The sequence below is a fragment of the Gopherus evgoodei genome, chromosome 6 (assembly GCF_007399415.2).
Source record: "Gopherus evgoodei ecotype Sinaloan lineage chromosome 6, rGopEvg1_v1.p, whole genome shotgun sequence".
NCBI lineage: Eukaryota > Metazoa > Chordata > Testudines > Testudinidae > Gopherus > Gopherus evgoodei.
Window position 1 is genome coordinate 10,072,327 of NC_044327.1, and position 22,760 is coordinate 10,095,086.

General features: G+C 46.4%; 1 protein-coding gene across 2 annotated transcripts in view; it reads right to left on the reverse strand.

Moving 5' to 3' along the window:
* Positions 1-1,940: 1,940 nt before the first annotated feature.
* RNF38 (ring finger protein 38) overlaps positions 1,941-22,760 on the reverse strand; it is a 223,484-nt gene continuing 202,664 nt past the window's right edge. For both annotated transcript variants that reach the window (XM_030565841.1, XM_030565842.1), the window contains 3 exons: positions 22,116-22,237; positions 20,815-20,914; positions 1,941-5,500 (listed from right to left, as the gene is read on the reverse strand). In XM_030565841.1, coding sequence (XP_030421701.1) covers positions 5,438-5,500; positions 20,815-20,914; positions 22,116-22,237 — 285 coding nt within the window. In that variant the 3' untranslated portion in view covers positions 1,941-5,437. The remainder of the gene's footprint in view (positions 5,501-20,814; positions 20,915-22,115; positions 22,238-22,760) is intronic.

The window sequence follows — 22,760 nt, forward strand, 5'->3', positions numbered from 1 at the left end:
TTCTGTAATTAAGAGTGCTACATAATTCAGTGCAGCTCTGTTGCAGAATGCCAAGCAGTGTAGGCCTAGTATACACAGTACAAGGAGCCTGGGCTATACTGCACCCCCAAAATGTGTAAGTTGCTATGCATTGAGGCGAGACTTTCCTTCCTCAGACCCTCTATCATCTTCCCTGAAATAGATTTAATTAGCCTCTTAGGGCTTGTCTACATCACAAAGTTGCAGCGCTGGTGAGGGGGTTACAGCGCTGCAACTTAGGAGGTGTACACATCTGCAGGGCATCACCAGCGCTGCAACACCCTGTTTGCAGCGCTGGCCGTACTCCCGTTTTGTCTCGGGTGTAGAGGATCCAGCGCTGGTAATCAAGTGTAGACACTTACCAGCGCTTTTCTTGACCTCCGTGGAATAAGCAGGTATCCCAGCATACCTGAGGAAGCCTCTGGTAATCAAGCTGGTCTCCTTCCCCGGTTTGCTCTCGCGTTCCCCGAACCCCGAGCAAGCAGGTCTCCTTCCCTGCGGTTTGCAGGGTGGTTCGGGGAACGCGAGAGCAAACCGCGGCAAAGCTGGTCTCCTTCCCCGGTTTGCTCTCGCGTTCCCCGAACCTCCGTGCAAGCAGGTCTCCTTCCCTGCGGTTTGCAGGGGGGTTCGGGGAACGCGAGAGCAAACAGCGGCAAAGCTGGTCTCCTTCCCCGGTTTGCTCTCGCGTTCCCCGAACCTCCGTGCAAGCAGGTCTCCTTCCCTGCAGTTTGCAGGGGGGTTCGGGGAACGCGAGAGCAAACCGCGGCGAAGCAGGTCTCCTTCCCCGGTTTGCTCTCGCGTTCCCCGAACCCCCCTTGAAGCCGCCCAACAGCGCTGCAGTATGGCCACATCTAACACCACTTGCAGCGCTGGTTGCTGTAAGTGTGGCCACTCTGCAGCGCTGGCCCTATACAGCTGTACTAATACAGCTGTAACAACCAGCGCTGCAAAATTTTAGATGTAGACATACCCTTTGATTGTATAAGTGCAAATACTATTGGTGATATTATCCCATTTTTAAAATCTAATCAGTAGCTAACTGTTGCAACTCCATATGCTGTATAAAAGGAGTATTCCAAATTAATTGGTGAACTTTTGTTATAACTAGTGCTGCAAAACCAAAAGGATATTTATATAGGTACTTTTATTAAAATTACTTTTAGGGCCTGACAACTGCATATTTAAAGATATGTCCTTAGAACTTGAAGGACTAACTGCTACTTACTTAAAAACATTTTAAAAGGTAGTTTGCATTTTAAGCTTCACCATACATGGTCCTGTCACTAAACTATAGGATTAGGATCCTGAAGATCCAGAAATTGTTTTGATCCTTCCACCAGCTTTTTCTGTGAGCCTGAACAAATCAAACCCTCTATACTTCAGCCTCACCTCTAACATGGAGATAATGTTACCTCACAGGAGTGTTGCAAAGCTTACCTACTTTGTAAAACACTCAGACACTCACCTAAAACATGCCAGAGGAGTGCTCAAGTGCCCAATATTTTTCAATCACTCCTCCCACATTTTCCTTATGACACCATTTACTGCTAAGGAAAACTTTCAGAAAGATGATCTCAATCAAAGCAGAAAGAGCTGGCAATTATACATATTTGCATATTCATTTAATGTAGGACAATGCTGCTGAAAATAGCTTTACTATTTTTAAAAAGGAGATAGTGCAGCTCTTCCTGCGATTCTCTTCCTGAGATTTCTAAAAGCAGACAAGTTAACCAAATATTGATATTTTTGTCTAAAAGAAAATCAATTCTTGTTTTACATATGAACAGCATTAGTCAGAAACAAAAAACCTAATTCCAGTTGCAGAGTGGTACAGCTCTAAAGTTTTACAATAAAATAGAAATACGCAGACTAAGAAGAACAAACAATGAACCCCAACAGGAGAACAAGAGGCATGACAAAACTAAGTGTACATCATACATTTATTACTGAACAACTCTCTCAACTCCAAAATTGGGCACAGGGATTAAAAATAAAAATTCATTGCACTACTTAGTAAAGCATTACTAGTAACTCTCATAAAAAATGTACAAATTTTGTTAAAAATTTATCAAGCCTTCAAATGATTTGGTTACAGATATTTATAATACATTTAAAACTACATGTTAACTGATACAAGAGAGTATGATTTAAAGAAAACACTCGACAAAATATGATTCCAACAAAACCCATAAGCTTTTGTAATCATTAGCAAATCTGAAACACAAATAGCAAAATGAGGTAACCGAATGTACCAAAGGGAGGGAAAAACACAGCTCTTTTATTAAGGCCTAAAGATAACTCAATCAAAAATGCATTTTCAGTAAGTTTAAAAAAACCAGCACATTGGTAGATCCCACCATTCCAAGTATTACAAAAAGTGTAAATGTTAACAGCTGAGAAAATCATATTCAAGAGACTACAAAAACTGTATACAACCAAAAAAAATTACTTTGCACAAAAACGTTTCTGTAAAGAAAACCCACAAAATGAGACCTTGGAGAGATCTGTAGGCCTTGGTATCCATTAAAAACCAGAACACAGTCAAATTAAGTTGACAATTCATGCAAAAAACACAGCAGTGCCAACATGGTAAAGCCAACAGTTTGTTGTTTTTAGAAGGGAGGTGGGAAATGGGGGGGAGGCAACCAACAAACATTTTTACTGGATTCTGGTGCTGCCAGGCACCACTGCAGGTCTGAGGAATTAGACACAAATGTGCATAACACATGGCAGTAAAGGCTGAGCATGAATCCCCTTCCCCTCCTCTTTTGACAGGGCAGCCACAACAACGAAGTCTGTTGTTGCCAGTCTGAGCTGGTTCAGAACACATGCATGTGTGCTTTTTATACACACTAACCACAGGAAGCAAGTCTGCACACATCTGCAAGAGTCCCATGCAAACGAAAGAAACATTCCAGAAGAGATCAGCCACAAGAGTGCAACAATGAAATTCAGTATTTTACCAAATGAAATCCTACTGCCTCCTAAATCTTCACCTGCGTCACAGAACTTTACTGGGAAAGAGGGCCATTATGTATCAAGATTTCTCCAGTTCAGGAAAGAGGACTACTTTACCTCAATATTAGTAAAATATGCCTTGTTAATTATGCATTTCAATCTAACTTAGAAAAGTGCCTTATTTCCATGCGTCAACAAAGTGAATACTGAGTGTAGTAGTGTTTGTTATGGTTACATCTGTACAAGTAGAAATTTTTTTGCAGCTATATAAAAGACCCTAAGTATTATAAGATGTGTCGCATACACTTCTTTTTAAACACATGATTTCATTCGTTAAAAAAATAAAGTTTACTATATGTGACTTAACTTGTTTGGTGACATGTTGTGACAGTTCCATTCCTTAGCACATTCAGGGGAAAATGAACATTTTAAAGTTGTTGTACATTGTATATTTTGTAATAATTTTGATAGACTTAGTGTTAGGTACTGACATGGACAGACAAGCAAGTTTTTCGTTCTACTTGTGTAACTAAACAGAGGCAATAGCATCTGAAACATGGGCAAAATTGTGCTTTCATTTTGTTTTACTGAACCACAAGCTGTGATTGGTCTGTAGAGCCTTCAAAGAAGGGCAAGCAGCATGGAGAACATGTAACACTGTCTGAAAATATAACTGATACTAAAGCACAGCAGCACACAAAAGCATCAGAAATGACACAGAAACTTAAAGCTGAGACTGGCAGCAAATTCTAGCAATATCGCTAGTTGTGCCACTTGTGCTATTGCAACCAAAGTAATGACACTACATTTAGGAGAAAGCACAGTGATGCAAAACAGTGCATCTCTTCAATAACTATGGTACACACAGTAGATCTAAATATTTGACTGAAGAACAAATTTTAAAACCTTTAACAGTCTGAAATGTTAAACAAAGCCAATTTTTCAATAATCCAGCTCTAACATTCACAGGGCAGCTGAATGGAGGTTAACTCCTGTTTCACAGCATTCTTTGTTCCTGATTGTGTACTAACACACACTTCTCAAAATGTGAATATTCTGCCTACTAACCGAAAAACCGAGCTAGTTTTTTATTCATGCAAAAGCTCACTACCTAGTAGGGAAGGGTAGAAGAAGTATCCTATGCCATCTGAACCAGGCAGCAAATGACCACAAAAACTTACTGTGATACAAGGACAAAGTTAGGAGTTCTTCCACTCTGAGAAAATGCCAAGAATTCTATTTTGTTCATAAAGTTGCAGGACTAAAAAGGTAGCCTCTCTTCCACTTACACAAACTCCCTTATACATGAAAAAGAACATAAATGAGTTAAAGACAAAGTTTATAAGCTAAATGATTATGTACTTAGCAAGTACAATGGCCAACAATGTGAGGAGCTGTTGCACAAGACTCTGAATGTCCTTTCAGCTTCTGTGTATGGGGAGGAATATGTTACTTCAGCATCTTCAGAACTGATCTCTGTTCTGAAGTCAACTGAACATAATTCAAACTGGCTAGAGGAATTAAAAAGGAAAACGGAAAAGCATCAACATTCCAACGATCAACTGACAATGTTAATGTTGCTAACTGATTTTGTGCGATACTGCAACTATTGATAAATTAGCAGTAAATCAGCAAATGCAAAATCTGGATTTTATGACATGAGCTAAAAACAAAATTAATCATGTATTGCGCAATCACTGCACTCTTTAGTGGTACACTTACAACCGCCAGTGAAGGGGAAGCAATAACAGTTGTCTGAATAAAAGTTAAAAGGTCTTTTTATACCATTAAGTACATGGGGAGGAAATATTAAATGCCTATAATTGCTGCACCCTTAGCATTCAGTGTGCAACTGCAAACACAAGGAAAGAAACCAGTGTACAGTACTAGTACTGTTTAAATAACACACAAGATTATACATTGCAGCATAATTAATACTACTCACATACGTTCTCAGTACATGCTGGTATATAGGTTCTCAGACACACGCATACACACTCGCTAGCACACCCCACACAAACTCTCGTGTGAACATACATACTCCCGCCTACACCATTCGTTCCCACTCACAGTATCTGAAGGCTCTATATAAGGTAGATTGCTATATTGTTTGGAGCTACCACTTTTTATAAAAGCACATGCTAAAAGATCACGTCCACTGTAATCTCGCAGCAACACTCGGAATGATCACACAAAAACCAGGGAATGTTAGTGCACACACAAAATTAAGCTAAAGAAAATAAAATCTTTGGAGTTCCAATCACACGGTTAGTATAACAATCCCATAATTGTGAAGACTAATTATAAGCTTTATAATTGATTAAATCACACAGTGCAAAAAAAGGTCCATTGACCCTTTTGTGTAAAGGGAAGGCTGGCAGCCACACGGGTAAGTTCAATGGATAGTTCGTCTATTCATGTGACTAGGAACACCCAAACTAGAATTGTGCTCTTAGATTGGTCATTCTGAATCACGATGCACTTCTGAAGCATCAGCTCTACAAATTGGGCAGGTACGATTTGCCTATAAAACAAAAGTAAAACAAGGTTTAGTGCATTGACAAGGATGCTTATTTATATAACAACGTATATCACATTATACAACAGGCATGTACTAATCCAAGATGGAATCACAACAGGAAGGTAAATTAGGTCTGTGCCTTTTGGCTTCTTTGTGTGTGTGAAGGTGGCCTGAGAGGTCTGCCAAATTAAAATTCTGCCTTTTTTTAAAACACCCACAAATTGGGAGAGAGGAGAATTTTGTAAAAGAATTATGGAGAATGACGACATTATGCCATCACAAGACACTGAAAACTGAGCAGCTGAAGAGAAGGAAGTTGTAGTTAAACTGTTTTTAACAATGCCTATTGAACACAGTATGGAGAACTATATGTAAAAATGTGTCCGTTCAAGAATGAGTGCTGCCACCTTTCAGTTAACGAGAGAGTGTTCACAGGGTATATCTACATGGCAAAGCAAAACCCTATGGGGCAGAGAGTCTTAGAACCCTGGTCTACAGTACTAAAAACAGCTGTGTATACATTTGGGCTCAGGCTGGAGCTTGGACTCTGAAGCCTGGGGGAAGAGGATGCATTTCAGAGCCCGAAACCCTACACAGCTGTTTTTAGCACTGCGGAGAGTATCTGAATCTGTAGACCAGGAGTCTGCTGCCACGCGGGTCGGTGGGGGGTGGGTGTGTGCTGTGCAGACATACCCTAACTGCACATTTCCTGCAACACCCACCCCCAGAAAAATCAGGGAAGATCAGACTCGCATTCCTGATACTACTAAAGAAATTTTTACAATGAAGGGATAAACACTTTCAAGCTTTTTACACAAAGAGGTAAGCCAATATTGAAAAAATACTCTGCGGATAACATTTACAATAAAATCTTCCCTAAAAAGGAAATTAGATTCCCAGACTCTCCTCCAATTTGATATTTGCAATTTGAACTATTTAGATACGTGAACTAAGGTTTTAATCAAAGCAACAGCGCTGATGATTAGTGAACTGTAGGACTTTCAATAACGTCTAAAGTGGCCAAGTTTTGAGTATTTTCACAATTAATAGAAAAATGTTCCCGTTTCTTAGTGCAACCAAAAATGAATGTGGTTTTTTTTTCTCTCCATCACATTTTTAAGTAACCATTATTGTCCTACAGCTGCTTGCATCAAAGTGTCATTGACATTTTAGGGGGAAATGAGAAACACAGTGCTGCAAACTGAAGACACAAAACCCAAGTGCACTTCTTCCTGTATCATTATGGTTTCATAACCATTTGAGGGAATTCAATCACCTTATCTTTGGCTACGTACACACTGCAGAGCCAATGTCAGCCCAGTACCCTAGTATAGATGCAGCCTATACCAACAGAGTTTTTCCTGTCAGTGTGGGAACACTACCTCCCCTTTTAAGTTTTGTGCTGGCATCTGTCTCTATACTGGGGGCTTTACTGGCATTGCTGTCACTGGGGAGGTGTTTTTTTTTCACAACCATGACTGACACAGCTATGTCAATATAGGTTTTAAGTGCAGTAGAGCAAGTATCTGTTCTGCACCTTTCTATTCTAGATATAATGCAACTAATCCATCTAATTTAGAATAAAACTGTCATCTTTTCCTAGATTATACTGCTTGAGAGCTGAGCAACTCAGATATACTCATCAAGATTATATTTCAACATTTGCTATCTGTAGTATTAAATATGACATCTAGTGCTAGTATCAATATATTGTCGTTTACTGAAAGCAAATGATAGAAAACTAATCCGCAAAACCAGACTAAATAAAAAACTAAAATCTTAACATGAACATGAGTACCTTGATTTATGTAATGCTATAGTAACAGTTCTACAAATTTTAGCAGTAGAGCATTTTCCCATGTTTTAGGATTCTCTACCATAATGAATCAGTTACATGCATCGCAATCTGGTACATTTCATGGAATTTAGTCCCCTTCTCCTTATCTGAACATCACTCTCAATGGCTTAAGGAGGAACTGGAGGTGCACACTGAAGTGCAGGTCATGAATGGAAACTTCCCTTAACATGCAGTTACTTGAGACAAATTAATTTTCTCAAACATAAGCATACATATGCCATTAAATGATATACTGTAGCCTTCCTCAAAAGTATTCTAAATAAACTTTCTAATGAGATCTTCTAAATACCATTTATTTAAAACTGTGTAGTTCTACCTAGGGGCTTTTTGTGAAAGCCTTATAGCAAAAATGGAGAGGTTTTGATAATGTCACCAGAACCAAGATGGATTACAACTATTTACTTATGATTTGGGATTTTTAAAAATATCACACACACTATTGCTGAACCCAATTGTTCAACAATCAGGAAACAGGCCTAAAAAAACCCTATGAGTGGCTTTAAAAACCATGAGATTTGGAAAAAAATAATTTGGAGTCTCTTTTCATTGTCTTCTGATTTCTGAGCCATCCAGGTGCACTCAGGTTGGGTTTTTCAATCCCAAAAAGACAGAACAATCTCCACGCAAAGAGCGGGCAACCTCATGCTGCCTTGCCTGGTAATGTAGTAACTGTGGTAGCGTTGTCCAACATGCTGAGAATGTGATTGGAATAGATGGATCAGAGGAATGCTGCCCGAAATTCCAGGATGTTGATGTGAATCTGAAATTCCTGAGCAGTCCAGGTCCCCTGAATCAACGTGCTCATCCATGTGGGCGCCCCATCCGACGAGAAACGCATCCAGGATGATTGTTACTGATGGGGAGGGCAGAAAGAATGGCATCCCGGTGTAGACCTGATCTGAGTCTGTCCACCACTGGAGGAAAGAAATATCATTGGGAACCGACAGCAGAAAGTCCATGGTGTGGCACACGGGGGAATAGACTCTCTGAAGCCAAGGCTGTAGGAAGCCAAAGCAGAGACGGGCCAACACAGTCACATATGTGCAAGACACCATGTGGCCCAGAACAAAAAGGCAGGTCCTGGCTGGAACAGAAAGACTGGAGAGCACCATGGAAATCAGCTCTTGTAGGGTCTGGAACCTGTCCTACAGCAGGTAGGCACGTGCTGAGGACACACTGATGTGGGCCCAATGAAGTCTAGGAAATGTGTGGAATCCAAAGTTTATTTATTGACATGTACACTCATCCCCAGGGGGGAGGAGGTGTGTGAGCAGCATGGAGGTCAAGGCTCAAGCTTCTCTTTTTTGATCTCGCTGCCAGAAGCCAATCGTCAAGATAAGGGAACGTAAGGACCCCTTAGCACCAGACATGGGCCGCCACTACCAAGAAAATCTTGGCGAAAATCTGTGGAGCAGTGGCGAGTCCAAACGGTAGATGTATTGGAAGTGACGAAGGCAGTCTGTGAATCTCAGGAAACAATTGTGGGCAGGATGGATATCCATATGAAAGCATTTCGCATAGTGAGAGCCATATACCACATGCCTCCTTCTTAGGAAGGCATGCTGGCTGCTAGGGTGACCATACGAAAATCTTTGGCTTGCATATGAAATGGCTGAGATGGTCGAAGTCTTGGGAACCACCGCCCTGATAGGTAGGTTCTGTTGCTCCCTCTTTGCAGTAGGGAGTTCACTTCCTGGGCAAGGATACTGTTGTGAAAATGGCTCCTGAGGCAGGGCCGGGGCAGAGGACCTGGGTGAGGTAGTGTTGTGAACTCAATTGTATAGCTATGTTGAATGACATCCAGGACCCACTTGTCTGTTATCACACTCCAAGCTCGTAAAAAAAGTGCTGGGTGCCCCCTGGAAGGGGGTGAGTCAGGTGCACAATCTGAGACAGGGTAGTTGATGGCTCTCTGGTTGCACTCCGAAATAATGCTTCTGCAAAGACTGAGTATGAGATGCTGAAGGTTGTGAAGATGAACCTGGCCGACAGCTCACTGGGTCTTCTAACATTTGCAAGGAGACTCATAAGGCTGCTGGTGGAAGAACTGGGGAGCTCTAAATCGCTGCATCAGAGGTGGGCAGTAAAATTTGTGTTTGGGTGCTGGTGTCTAGATACCCAGCGATCGCAGAGTGGCACTGAGTCTTTGAGGGAGTCAGTCTTCTTATTGAAGAGATAAAATTCAACGAAAGGGAGCTCTCCATGGTGGTCTAGACTTCCCTCGGGAAACTGGACAAACGTAGCCACGACTCCCTATGTGTGACATCCCTGTAGCCATTGTGCATGAAGAAGTATCCACCACATCCACTGCAGTCTGGAGTGTTGTTCTCGCAACCAATTTCCCCTCCTGTAGGATAGACTGGAAGCGAGCTAGATCCTGCTGGGGTAGTTTGTCTGTGAAATCTGACAGTTTGCTGCAGGTAAGGTAGTAGTACTTGGTGAACAGAGCCAAGGAATTGGAAATGTGAAATTGTATGCTGACAGAAGAGAAGACCTTACAACCTAGAAAGTCCAGTCACTTGCCCTTCTTGTCTGCCAGGGTGGAGCATGGGTGTTGCTGCTGAGCCTGTTCATTGCTGCCTGAATAACAAGGGAATCTGACTAAGGGTCGAGAGAAGAAAGACTGAGACCCCTTCAGAGGCACACAGTACCTCTTTTCCGCCCCTTGGGAGTGGGTTTGCAGCTAGCTGGAGTGTGCCATACGGTCTGTTCTGGTTGAAAAACGGCATCATTGATCAGTAGAGCTACCGTGGCCAGTACTGAGGTGTGTATGATGTCAAGAAGCTGGTGATGCTTGTCTTGTACTTCCTCCAGTGGGATGTGGAGGGCAATCACCACCCTACGCAGCAGTTCTTGAAATTGGCGCTAGTCAACTGGGTGCAAAGAGGGAGTTGAAGACATCATGGCATCCAGGGATGACGAGGGGAATTGCTCCAGTTCTGGCAGTACCACTGGAGTCAGACTAAGTGCTGCATCCTCCAACAGTGGTTCTGAACACCTGCTCAATGATGGTCAAAGGAGTGAGATTGGAGACTTCTCACAAGCAGAGCGGGAAGATTCCAATGGCAGATACTGAGGTCACAACCCCCAGTATGGCCAACAGGCGGACCCAGTGGTTGCTGTGCACAGTCCCTAGGAGTGGGATACCAGCGATGCCAAGGCTCAGCAAAGGGAAGGTATTGCCATTGAGTCAGCGGGACCTTAGGGTAGGCATACTGATGATAGAGGAGGAGCAGACTCTGCTTTCTGTCTGAGTTCTCTGATGCAGAGAAGTCAGAGCCCGGTTCAAACGATGGCACTGTTAGAACCATGGGAGTCGTCGGGGAGCAGGTGGGAACATGGCCCGAAAGAGGCAAGTCTAATGTGGGGAAGCATTCTCTGCTAGAAGGGAATGGAGACCTCACCTATGCCAAGGCAAGAGTTCATAAGACACGGGGGCAGACTTGAATCTTCCTTGCGTCAGTGACACGCTCTTTGCAGTTGGATCCAGAGCAAGAACGGGCACTGAAAAGGAGAACTGCCTAGGAACCGAAGGCTCCCTTGACTTTGGTAGTGCTGACCAAGGAGTTTGCAGCTTGGTGGGCAGATCAGACGTTTTGTACGGCTTCTTATTGTGCTTCTGAGCCTTGGAACACGCCAGTTCTGCATGGCTGGAGCTGCTGGACAGAGCAATACCCTTCTTGGGCCTGGAGAAAGGCTGCCATTTTTATGCACAAGCTTCCTTGCCTCATGGCTAGGCCTCAGCACGGAATTGTGCTCCGCGGTAGAAGGTGCACTTCTAGATTGCTCAGTGTATGGAGGGGGAGGTCATGTTCCCTGGCCTGTATCAGACTGCAGCCTGATGACAACCTCCATGAGGTGCTTCTTGAGGCAGAGAGCCCAGCCTTCCTGGGTATGGCTTGGGAAGGAGAAGCAGATACTGCACCTGTATGCAATGGGAGCTTCTTCCAAGCAGAAAAGGCAGCACTGGTGCTCGTCACTGGTTGAAAGTGAGTAAGGGCAGGAGGTGCAGATCTTGAACCTCAGTGTCTTCGGCACAATCCAGTACCCAGGCACGGAGGCAGGGGGGCAACTGGTAAAACAGTGTCCCAAAGTTCTTAAAATCCTAAAAATTACTACTACTGACACTAAAATTACTACAAAAAAAACAACAAAATACTAACTATACACAGGAATAAACCATTTTGGGGGTTGTTTTTTTTTGCACAAAGTGTGTCACAAGAGACAAGAGACCAGTAGAGGCTCCGGCTCAAACCATGTGGTGATGAGAAGAAACGCAGGGCATGGTCAGTCCGCTCTGCCCTTTATCACCCTGGATGAAACCATGAGGCAGAGCAAGGGTGCATGTGCGGATCAACAGACACTACTAGTTTCAAAATCTCTGGCTCCAAGAGCATGCGTATAACCCTCAGTGGAATACAATAGGGACCATCACTAAAGAATACAGTGAAACTGACAACATACAAAGAAAGCTGTCAAATGCACACAGAATATAAAATGGACAAAAGGAAAATATTTAATTTTTGATTTCTTCCAGTTATAACCACCTGGGGCTTCTCTACCCTAGAACAATTTGCTGCTTTAACTATATTGGACTCTCCAGTCACTCAGCACTGAAAACAGCTCCACCAGCAGCAGTAGCGCAGAAGTAAGAGTAGCAGTACCACACCCCTCCCTCCAATAACCTTGTAATCCGCCCTGTGACTCCCTTTTGCATCAGGACCCCCAATTCGAGAAAAGCTGGTCTCCCACGTGAAATCTGTATAGTATAGGGTTTGAGCCCAAAAAAGATCAGATTTCACAGGGGGAGACCAGATTTCACGGTCTGAGACATGTTTTTCATGGCTGTGAATTTGGTAGGGCCCTATCTATAGAAAATAAATCACCTCAGATCAGTGCTACTGGAAACATTTTCAAAATCTGATTTTTCACTAAACTGTTTTCTTAGGGCTTTGTCTTCACTAGACTTTTGAATTGCCAACTAACTTGAAGTACTTAACAGATTTGCAAAGGCTAGTGTGGACACCTCCCACACATTTGGCCCAGGCTACAAACGCATGGAGACTGGTAAGAGTGGGATGGACTGTAGGGGGAGTGTCTTTACAAACATTTTAAGTATCTCCAGTTAATCGTCAATCACTGAGGCCTTGTCTACACTTGCAAGTTAGGGCGCCCGGGGCTGATTCAACGCACTCTAACTCCTGAGGTTTCCACACTGGCAAGGCATTTAGAGCGCCCCTGGTAATCTACCTCCACGAGAAGCTTAGAGCTTGCTGCGTCCTAGCTGAAGCACTGGCGTGTCAGTGTGGACGACGTGTTGAATTATTGCGCTGTGACTGGCCTCTGGAAATGTCCCATAATCTCTTGAAGTCAAGTGGCCACTCACATCATTATTTTGAACTCAGCTGCAGGCATGCGGATATCCCCTTTCAAAGCTCCATTTCTGACAGCCCACATGCTTATCTGCTTCGGGACACAAAGCAAACCATTACTGTAGAATGCTCCTGCTGCAGGGACAAGTGTGTGCGCGAGAGAGAGAGAGAGAGAAAGAGAGAAAGAGGGGCGGAGGGTGGGGGCTGATGTGAAGGTTTTCCCCTTCCCCCACCGCTGTTTGAACTTACAAGACAGCATGTTGACACACTCTGCCCCCAAAACACACAGTCTCTCCCCCCACATACACGCAACACACTCCCTGTCACACTCCACCCCTCATTTGAAAAGCAGCTGGCAATCTAGTAGGATGCCCTGGAACACTGGGATTGGGAAACCTGCATCATGTGATACTGTGCCTTCCCCATTAGGCATTGCAACCCCCTTCCAAAGCACGTTGCAGCCACTTGAACACTGGGATAGCTACCACAACTCACTGCTCTCTGTGGCGCTGCAAGAGCTGCTAATGTGGCCACGCAATTGACAGTGTGAACACACAGCACCGCTTTCCCTGCTGCTGTCTATGAGGGCTGGTTTAACTCCCGGCGCTCTACATCTGCAAGTGTAGACGTAACATCTAGTGTAGGCATAAAAGACGGTTACTCACCTCTGTAACTGTTGTTCTTCGAGATGTGTTGCTCACATCCATTCCAGTTAGGTGTGCGTGCCGTGCGTGCACGTTCGTCGGAAACTTTTTACCCTAGCAACTCCAGTGGGCCGGCAGGTCGCCCCCTAGAGTGGCGCCGCCATGGCACCTGATAAATACCCCTGCCGGACCACCCGCTCCTCAGTTCCTTCTTGCCGGCTATTCCGACAGTGGGGAAGGAGGGCGGGTGTGGAATGGATGTGAGCAAAACATCTCGAAGAACAACAGTTACAAAGGTGAGTAACCATCTTTTCTTCTTTGAGTGATTGCTCACATCCATTCCAGTTAGGTGAATCCCAAGCCATACCTAGGCGGTGGGGTCGGAGTGAGAAGTAGCGGCATGGAGCACTGCAGATCCGAAGGCCGCGTCATCTCTGGACTGCTGGACCAGGGCGTAGTGGGAAGCAAAGGTGTGGACCGATGACCAGGTCGCTGCCCGACAGATTTCCTGGATGGGCACACGGGCGAGGAAAGCCAGCGACGACGCCTGCGCCCTGGTAGAGTGCGCAGTCACACGGCCCGCAGGAACGTGAGCCAAGTCATAGCAGGTCCTGATATAGGACGTTATCCACGAGGATAACCTCTGCGAGGAAATGGGAAGCCCCTTAATGCAGTCCGCTACTGCCACGAAAAGCTGGGGGGATTTGCGGAACGGTTTGGTCCTCTCCACATAAAACGCGAGAGCCCGACGGACATCAAGCGAGTGGAGTTGTTGCTCCCTGCGTGAAGAATGAGGTTTCGGGAAAAAAAACTGGGAGGAAGATCTCCTGGTTGATGTGAAAGGCTGAGACCACCTTGGGGAGAAAGGCAGGGTGCGGTCTCAGCTGCACCTTACCTTTATGGAAGACTGTATACGGGGGATCTACCGTGAGAGCCCGGAGTTCCGACACCTGTCTAGCTGAGGTAATAGCTACTAAAAGGCAGTCTTCCAAGAAAGATAGAGCAGGGAGCAAGTAGCTAACGGCTCAAAGGGGGGCCCCATGAGCCAAGACAACACCAGGTTAAGATCCCAGGTAGGGGCAGGGGGTTGGACGTTAGGGTATAGACGTTCCAGCCCCTTAAGGAATCTAGTCACCGTCGGGTGACAGAAAACGGAGCGGCCATCCCCACCCGGGTGAAAGGTGGAGACAGCCGCCAGGTGGACCCACAGGGACGATATCGCCAGGCCCTGTTGCTTAAGGGACCAAATATAGTCCAAAATATTGGCCACCGAAACTTCCATTGGGAGGAGACCCTTCTCCATGTACCAACAGGAGAAACGCTTCCACTTGGCTGAGTACGTCGCTCTAGTGGAAGGCTTCCTGCTGCCCAAGAGTACCTCACGTACCGGGGTGGAGCAGCGCAACTCGGAACTGGTCAGCCACGCAGGAGCCACACTGCTAGGTGCAGCGACTGGAGGTCCGGGTGACAGAGAGTTCCGCGGTCCTGGGTGAGCAGGTCCGGGTGAAGGGGCAGGGGAACTGGGTCGGCTATGGCCAGGTCCAGCAACATGGGGTACCAATGTTGCCTGGGCCACGCCGGGGCTACCATGATCACGCGGGCCCTGTCCCTGCGCACCTTCAGAAGGACCTTGTGGATCAGCGGGAACGGGGGGAACGCGTAGAACAAGTGGGTCGTCCATGGAATAAGGAAGGCGTCCGCTATAGACCCGGGCTCCCGGCCCTGAAAGGAGCAGAACGCCTGGCATTTCCTGTTCCCCCTGGACGCGAAGAGGTCCATGCGGGGACAACCCCACCTCTGGAAAATCGAGAGGGCGACGTCCGGGCGGAGGGACCACTCGTGCGCGAGGAAGATTCTGCTCAGGCGGTCCGCCAGCGTGTTCCGTACTCCGGGGAGGAAGGAAGCCGTGAGGTGAATGGAGTGGGCTATACAAAAGTCCCAGAGTCGCATCGCCTTGTGACATAGGGGAGAGGATCTGGTGCCACCCTGCTTGTTGATATAGTACATGGTCGTCGTGTTGTCGGTAAATAAAGCGACACAACAACCCCGAAGCTGGTGACAGAACGTTTGACAAGCAAGGCGGATCGCTCTCAACTCCCGCATGTTGATGTGTAGCTCCACCTCCTGTGGGGACCACAGGCCCTGTGTCCTCAGGGTTCCCAGGTGGGCCCCCCAGCCGAGATCTGAGGCATCCGTCATTAGGGACACCGAGGGCTGGGGTGGGTGGAATGGGAGCCCCGCACACACGATGGACTGGTCTAGCCACCAACTGAGAGAATCCAACACCCCCTGGGGGATTGTGATCAGCATGTCTAGTGACTGCCTTGCCAGACGGTAATGTGCGATGAGCCAATACTGGAGGGGCCTCATGCGGAGCCGTGCATACCCGGTCACAAACGTGCAGGCTGCCATATGGCCTAACAGGGTTAGGCATGTCCGTATCGATGTCAGGGGGGCTGCCAGCAAGCGCTGAACGATCGCCGACAACGACTGGAACCTGGGCAACGGCAGAAGGGCCCTGGCCACGGTGGAGTCCAGGACGGCCCCAATGAACTCCACCCTCTGCGAGGGGAGCAGGGTGGACTTGTCCATGTTGATCATGAGGCCCAAGGTAGCAAACAGGCCGGTGATCCTGCGGACATGGCTGCGGACCTGCAGCTCCGACGTGCCCGAATTAACCAATCGTCGAGGTAAGGGAACACGTGAATGCGACTGCGCCGAAGATGTGCCACAACGACAGCCATGCATTTTGTGAATACCCTCGGAGCCGTAGAAAGGCCAAATGGGAGGACCGCAAATTGGTAGTGATGGCGGCCGACCACGAACCGAAGGAAACGTCTATGGTGTGGCCATATGGCAATATGAAAATAAGCGTCCTGCATGTCGAGGGCGGCATACCAGTCTCCAGGATCCAGGGACGGGATAATGGTCCCCAGGGATACCATGCGGAACTTCAACTTTACTAGATATTTGTTGAGCTCTCGCAGGTCAAGGATAGGCCTGAGGCCTCCCTTGGCCTTGGGGATCAGAAAGTAGCGGGAATAAAACCCCTTGCCTCTCTCGTTCTCCGGAACCGCCTCTATAGCTCCTTTGTCGAGGAGCATCTGTACCTCCTGGCGGAGGAATTGCTCGTGAGAGGGGTCCCTGAAGAGGGACGAGGGTGGGGGGCGGAAGGGAGGAAAAGATACAAACTGCAGACGGTATCCTGTCTGCACCGTGCGTAAGACCCAGCGGTCGGATGTTATCCGGGACCACGCCTGGAGGAAAAACGAAAGGCGGTTGGAAAACGGGGGGGAAGGATCCATGGGGGATACTGGTACTACGCCGTCGGGCGCACCTTCAAAACGAAGGTTTGGGTCCAGGTGGGGCTTTAGAGGAGCTTTGGTTTTGCCCCCCTTGATTGCCCGACGGCCTGCACCTGCCATTTCTGCCGCGGCGCCTATTAAGGTCCTGCCGCTGGCGGAACTGGGGGTACGGCCGATGCTGCTGCTGTTGCTGCGGCCGGAAGGGTCTGCGTTGCGTCCCAGGTGTGTGCATCCCAAGGGAGCGCATAATGACCCGATTGTCCTTAAGACTTTTCAGTCTGGGGTCTGTCTTCTCCGAGAACAGGCCCTGGCCTTCGAACGGGAGGTCCTGGATGGTGTATTGGAGCTCCGGTGGAAGGCCAGAAACCTGAAGCCAGGAGATGCGGGGCATCGTCACCCCCGAGGCGAGGGTACGGGCAGCCGAGTCTGCAGCGTCCAAGGAGGCCTGCAACAAGGTTCATGCAACCTTCTTGCCCTCGTCAAGAATCGCCGCAAATTCTTGATGCGCCTCTTGTGGCAGCAGCTCTTTGAACTTATCCGCTGCCACCCAAGAGTTAAAGGCGTAGCAGCTAAGAAGGGCTTGCTGATTGGAAACCCTGAGCTGAAGAGCCCCAGCCGAATAAACCTTGCGGCCGAGGAGGTCCATACACCTGGCCTCCTCGGATTTGGGGGCTGGGGCTTCCTGCCCATGACGCTCCCTCTCGTTCACCGACTGTACCACCAGGGAGCATGGTGTCGGGTGAATATGGAGGTACTCATAGCCCTTGGAGGGGGCCATGTACTTCCTTTCGACGCCCCGTACAGTAGGGGGGATGGAGGCCGGCGATTGCCAGATCGTATTGGCGTTGGCCTGGATCGTCCGAATGAAGGGCAGGGCAACCCTGGTGGGAGCATCGGAGGAGAGGATGCTGACGACGGGGTCCTCGATCTCAGAGACCTCCTCAGCTTGCAGGCTCAAATTCTGTGCTACGCGCCTGAGGAGGTCCTGATGTGCCCTGAGATCTAGCGGAGGAGGGTTATTAGAGGAAGTGCCAGCCACCGCCTCATTGGGAGAAGACGATGAGGAGACCCCCGGCAAGAGAATGTCCAGCGGGGTGTCCGCCTCAGCCCTCGCCTCTGGCTCAGGAGGGAGATCAGGGTCTTGTTGCTTTGACCCGTCCTCCCCGTCCGGGGAGGGAGGGGGGCGAGACAACGACGCCTCCGGTGCCCTGTGCTCTGCCGTTGCAGGCCTAGGAGGAAGCTGTTGGGGGCCCTGGGCTTGGTGATACGCCCAGGGTGTCCAGAACCTGGTCCTGCTGCGGAGGGTCTTGAAAAAGGGCCGCTTGTCTGTCAGTGCCCAGCGCATATACGCTGTCCGCCTGCGACGACACCGACGGCCGTCTGGAAGGCCATGGAGGGGCTGATGTTCTCGGTGCCGGGGACCGGTACCGGGAGTCATACCGGTGCCAGGATCGGGACCGGTACCAGTCGCTGACTCGGTGCCGGGATCGGGACCGGGACCTGCCACCGACGCAGTGTCGGGAAGTCGACCGGGACCGGGACCTGCCACCAGCTCGGTGCTGGGAGGTCGACCGGTGCGCTGATCGATGGCGGGACTGGCTCCTAGAGTCCAGGTGCTGGTATCGGTGGCTGGAACCAGACCGTGACTGTCTGGAGGCCGATCGGTGCCGCGAGTACGACCGGTACCGCCGAGGGGAGCGGTGCCGGGACTGCGAGCGGCGGCGGGATCTTGAGCGACCATGGTGTCGGGACCTCGACAGCGAGCGTGAGTCCCGAGACGGCGCTCTCATCATAGGTTTGCCCCTGGACGCTACCCGCACCGGAGGTACCGGGGGTGGAGGCTGAGTTGACTCAGTCAGGGCAATGAGGTCCCGTGCTGAGGCAAAGGTCTCCGGCGTCGATGGGACCAATAGCTCAACCCCAGATCTTATGGGGGAGCTCAGCGGGACCAGACTCGACGGACCCTCTGGGCCCGGAGCAGACGGTACCGGTAGCGCCGCGGCAGATGTCGGTGCCGGGCGCTCCACTCAAGTCTGCCTGGATGGAGTTGCAGACTTCGAGGGTCTTGCTTCTGTACCCGGTGCCAGGAAGTCTATCCGGTGCCGGCGCCAAGATGACGGCCTGCGAAGCTGCTGGGTCGAGTGCCGCTTCCATGAGGAGAGTCCTAAGTCTCTGGTCTCTCTCCTTCTTTGTTCTAGGCTTAAAAGCCTTACAAATGCGGCACTTGTCCGATCTGTGTGATTCCCCCAGGCACTTTAGACACGCGTCGTGAGGGTCGCTGGTCGGCATCGGCTTCTTACAGGCCGCACATTGCTTGAAGCCCGGCGAACCAGGCATGACTCCCGGTACGGCCCAAACCGGCTAACAAATATCTACAATATTATTTACACTATTAACTATATAACTAACTACACTTAACTACTAATTACAACTATCAACCATAGAACAAGGAGAGCTAGGGACGTGGAGGACAGCTATGCCGCGCTCCACAGTTCCAACGACCGACATGGCGGTAAGAAGGAACTGAGGAGCGGGTGGGCCGGCAGGGGTATATATCAGGTGCCATGGCGGCGCCACTCTAGGAGGCGACCTGCCGGCCCACTGGAGTTGCTAGGGTAAAAAGTTTCCGATGAATGTGCACGCGCAGCGCGCACACCTAACTGGAATGGATGTGAGCAATCACTCGAAGAACCCTTATTCTTTACATTTTTCTCAGTTTGCTACTAAAAACATTAGTCATTTATACTTCAGTTTCTAGTTCTCTGACACTACCATATGCTGCAATATTTGGGTTCAGAATATTGCAGAATATCTTTTGCATACAAATAGTTTCCATTGGAAATTTAAATAAATGTATGGAAACATTTTTACTGGTCTTCGGTTTTGTACAAGCTTTAGACTACCTGACGTTACGTTTGGCCCTACATTTAATTTAGGGTATCCATTCCACAATCTCAGAGCATGAGTGAGTATCTGATCTAGTAGCATGCCTCTAAATCCCCATCTCTTTTATTCATGCACATTTGTTTAGTATTGAACTCATTACGCAAGAGAAGGTATATTCATCAGACTATTACTGACTACCAGATTAAAGATATTCTGCAGTAAGCATGATAAAGCAGCTATTTTCTTGATGCTCGGTACTCTGTTAGACTGTGTATGATCTATAAGAATACACCTGTCAGCAATGCAACAAGACAGCTTAGACACTTGTGCCATGTTTTTTAAGAAAATGCATCTTAAAACAGATACAATGTAAAACAGTGGCTGTATTATTCTCTAATGATTATTTCATCTCTCTCTCTCTCATTGGGTTGCTGTAACCAGAGATCTATTATGGCAAAGATTAAAATAGAGAATAAATGAATCAGAATAGAACAAAGTACTAAAAACGTGAGACAAGACGGGAAACAATACTTGCTGGCAGTAGGTCTGGATAATGCAGTTTGCAGAGATCTGGCTCTGCATATCATCTTCTACCTAATTGTACCCTGCACTTTTCACTTTCTGTATGGCATTGTCCTAATTTCTGATCTTATGGTGGTGTCCTGATTTTAGATTCTTCATATTTTTTAAAATAAGATGTATATCTTTCAAAACAAGTTATTTCATGTGTAAAGCCTTAATTTTGTGAGAAATTTGACCAGTTATATATTTTTCTCCCTGCCTCCAGACTTTACATTTATATGACAAGCTAGAAAGATTTTTGGTAGTTTCACTTTCAGTTAATATCAATTCCTGCTTAATCAAGAAACATAAGCAGTATTCAGACCATTCACAAATCTCACTCTACTTTGAACTTTCCTACTTTATCATATAATTATATTAATACAGGCATGATTGTGTCCAACTGAAAATGAACTAAATTTGTTGGTCAAGATAATTCTCTTCATGTCAGTTTTTTAATGACACGAGTTTTGATATAGATTTCACATAATCTCCCTTCATCAACTACTAGAAAATAATGTTATTGCAAAAGGAGGCAGCACTTTTAGTCTGTTGGCTTTTGTAGCCTAAATATCAGAAACGAAAAATGAGATGAAACGAGATGAAATGCAAGTGAAAATAAATGCAACTACAAATGAGGCCATTATAAATTCTCACAAACTGTTTTTTGTTTGTTTGTTTTTTTTTTTACCTTAAGCCATTTATCGACACACTTGGCATGGAACTCGTGGTTACAAGGTAAGACTCTAAGTAGCTGCCTTGATTCAAAATCACACATGCATACTACGCACCTAAAAAAAGATTGCAGAGTTTGAAGTTATTCAGCAACAACAAATTGGCATTCTATAGACAACTTATAGGTTGTGCTTGCAATGGGGTTTTTAGTACAAGTAGCTACCCTGATGGAGCGGCATGAGTACAAACCTCTCGTGTAGACCAGCTGTGCCAGTGTAAACAGAGCTGCTCCAATGCCGCTTACCTTGGCTTCAAACCTTAGCATAGGGAAGGTCTAATGCTCCCACCACACAGGATCTTCACCACCCCAATCAAGAGCACATGCAAGATTTTGTTACAGTAATTCATACGAATATTAAAGTTTGCAATGAGCTGCTAAAGATTAGTCAGTGTAAACCCCTCAAGTACTTTTCATTCAGTTTTAATATTAGGGTTTTTTTGTTTTTTTTTTTTAATATGACTATATATAAAAAGGCTAATTATGAGTTGCCACTTCCCCGCCTCAAAAAAGTGTGAACTTTGGATCAGATTACTTCTTTTTAGAAATTCCCCCTTTAATTTATATTTCTGTTCAGTCATGTGTTTTCTTCAAACAGATTCATCATGGTTGAAACATCAACTTTAAGCAAAAAACAATCACATTTCCACCTGAAAATCTATTCCCTACTTCTTGTTACAAGTAATACCTAAGACTGTTGTAACTAGAAGACTGAAAAAAGGCCTTTTTTTTTTTCCTTCCAGTTTGTTTACTTTATATATTTGACAGCACTTTGTGTATGGTCACTTTCACTGCCTCCCATGTATAACCATTTTCTCCTTTTGTTTATGTGGTTTTCCAAATAGAACAGATAAACAGATTAAATAGGAAAATGTGTAAACCAGAAAAACTGGCAAGGGCTTTCAGAGGTAGGAACAGTGCGTGAAACTACTTTTGATATAGGGTAAATTTCAAGTTGACAATGTCCCTTTAATGTAGCAAACTGAATAAATAACTGGGCAACTTGTAAAACATGTTCCAAGTGTACCTACTCATCATGTTAAACCTTAAAACACCCCATATTTCAAGTAGGAATGTATGAGCTTTCAAAGTCAGGGTAATTATTATCTGGGTTGGAAAATTTAAAAAGGCACATACCATTTGATGTGCATTTTGAACACTTGTGTTACAATACTGGCTGCTATGGACTCCTCCAACCTAGAACGATCAAAATGACCTAGAATGCAACTTAAACTGAGAGCCAAAAGCAATACACTTACAAAGTCTGTTCTGACTGGTGGTTGTTTGGATTGAACCTGTAAGATGGAAGCTGTTCAATGTCTGCTTTTGTCAGTCCTCGTGGTTTGGCTTCTCCCAATCGTTCTGCCAAATTCAGCAGCGCCTGCAGAAAGCGGAGTTTGTGCTTTTTAAAACCTCATTGTTCACAGGAGCTCTGGCTCCCCTACAACTGCAATGTATTTATTTTTTTGACATAAAATGTTATCACTATTCCACAATATAGTGCTAGCAAGAGGGACTGAGAATCTTGATCGCCCCTTTCCTCACAATTACAGGCTCTTGGAAAACATTCCTTTCAGAGTTTGATCCCAGGTAAGTACTTTTTGAACTGCATAAGAGAGCTTTGTTCAGGTTATCTAAATCTTCATGACCCAGTTCTTAATCTGTCCTGCAGCTGCATTCACAGCATGATAAATATTTTGTTTTAGATAGAAAAAAGCTGAAATAATAGTATGAATAATCAGAGGAAACAGTTGCCTAACCTGACTGCATATTGCTGCCTAGTTGAGCTATAGTTTAAAGGGACACCAACTCTGGCTCCCACTTCTTGCCTAGCTGAGTTCAGGTATGGAGATTATGTGCTGAGAGCTTCCAAGGAACGACAAAGTCACACTGGACTGGGCAGA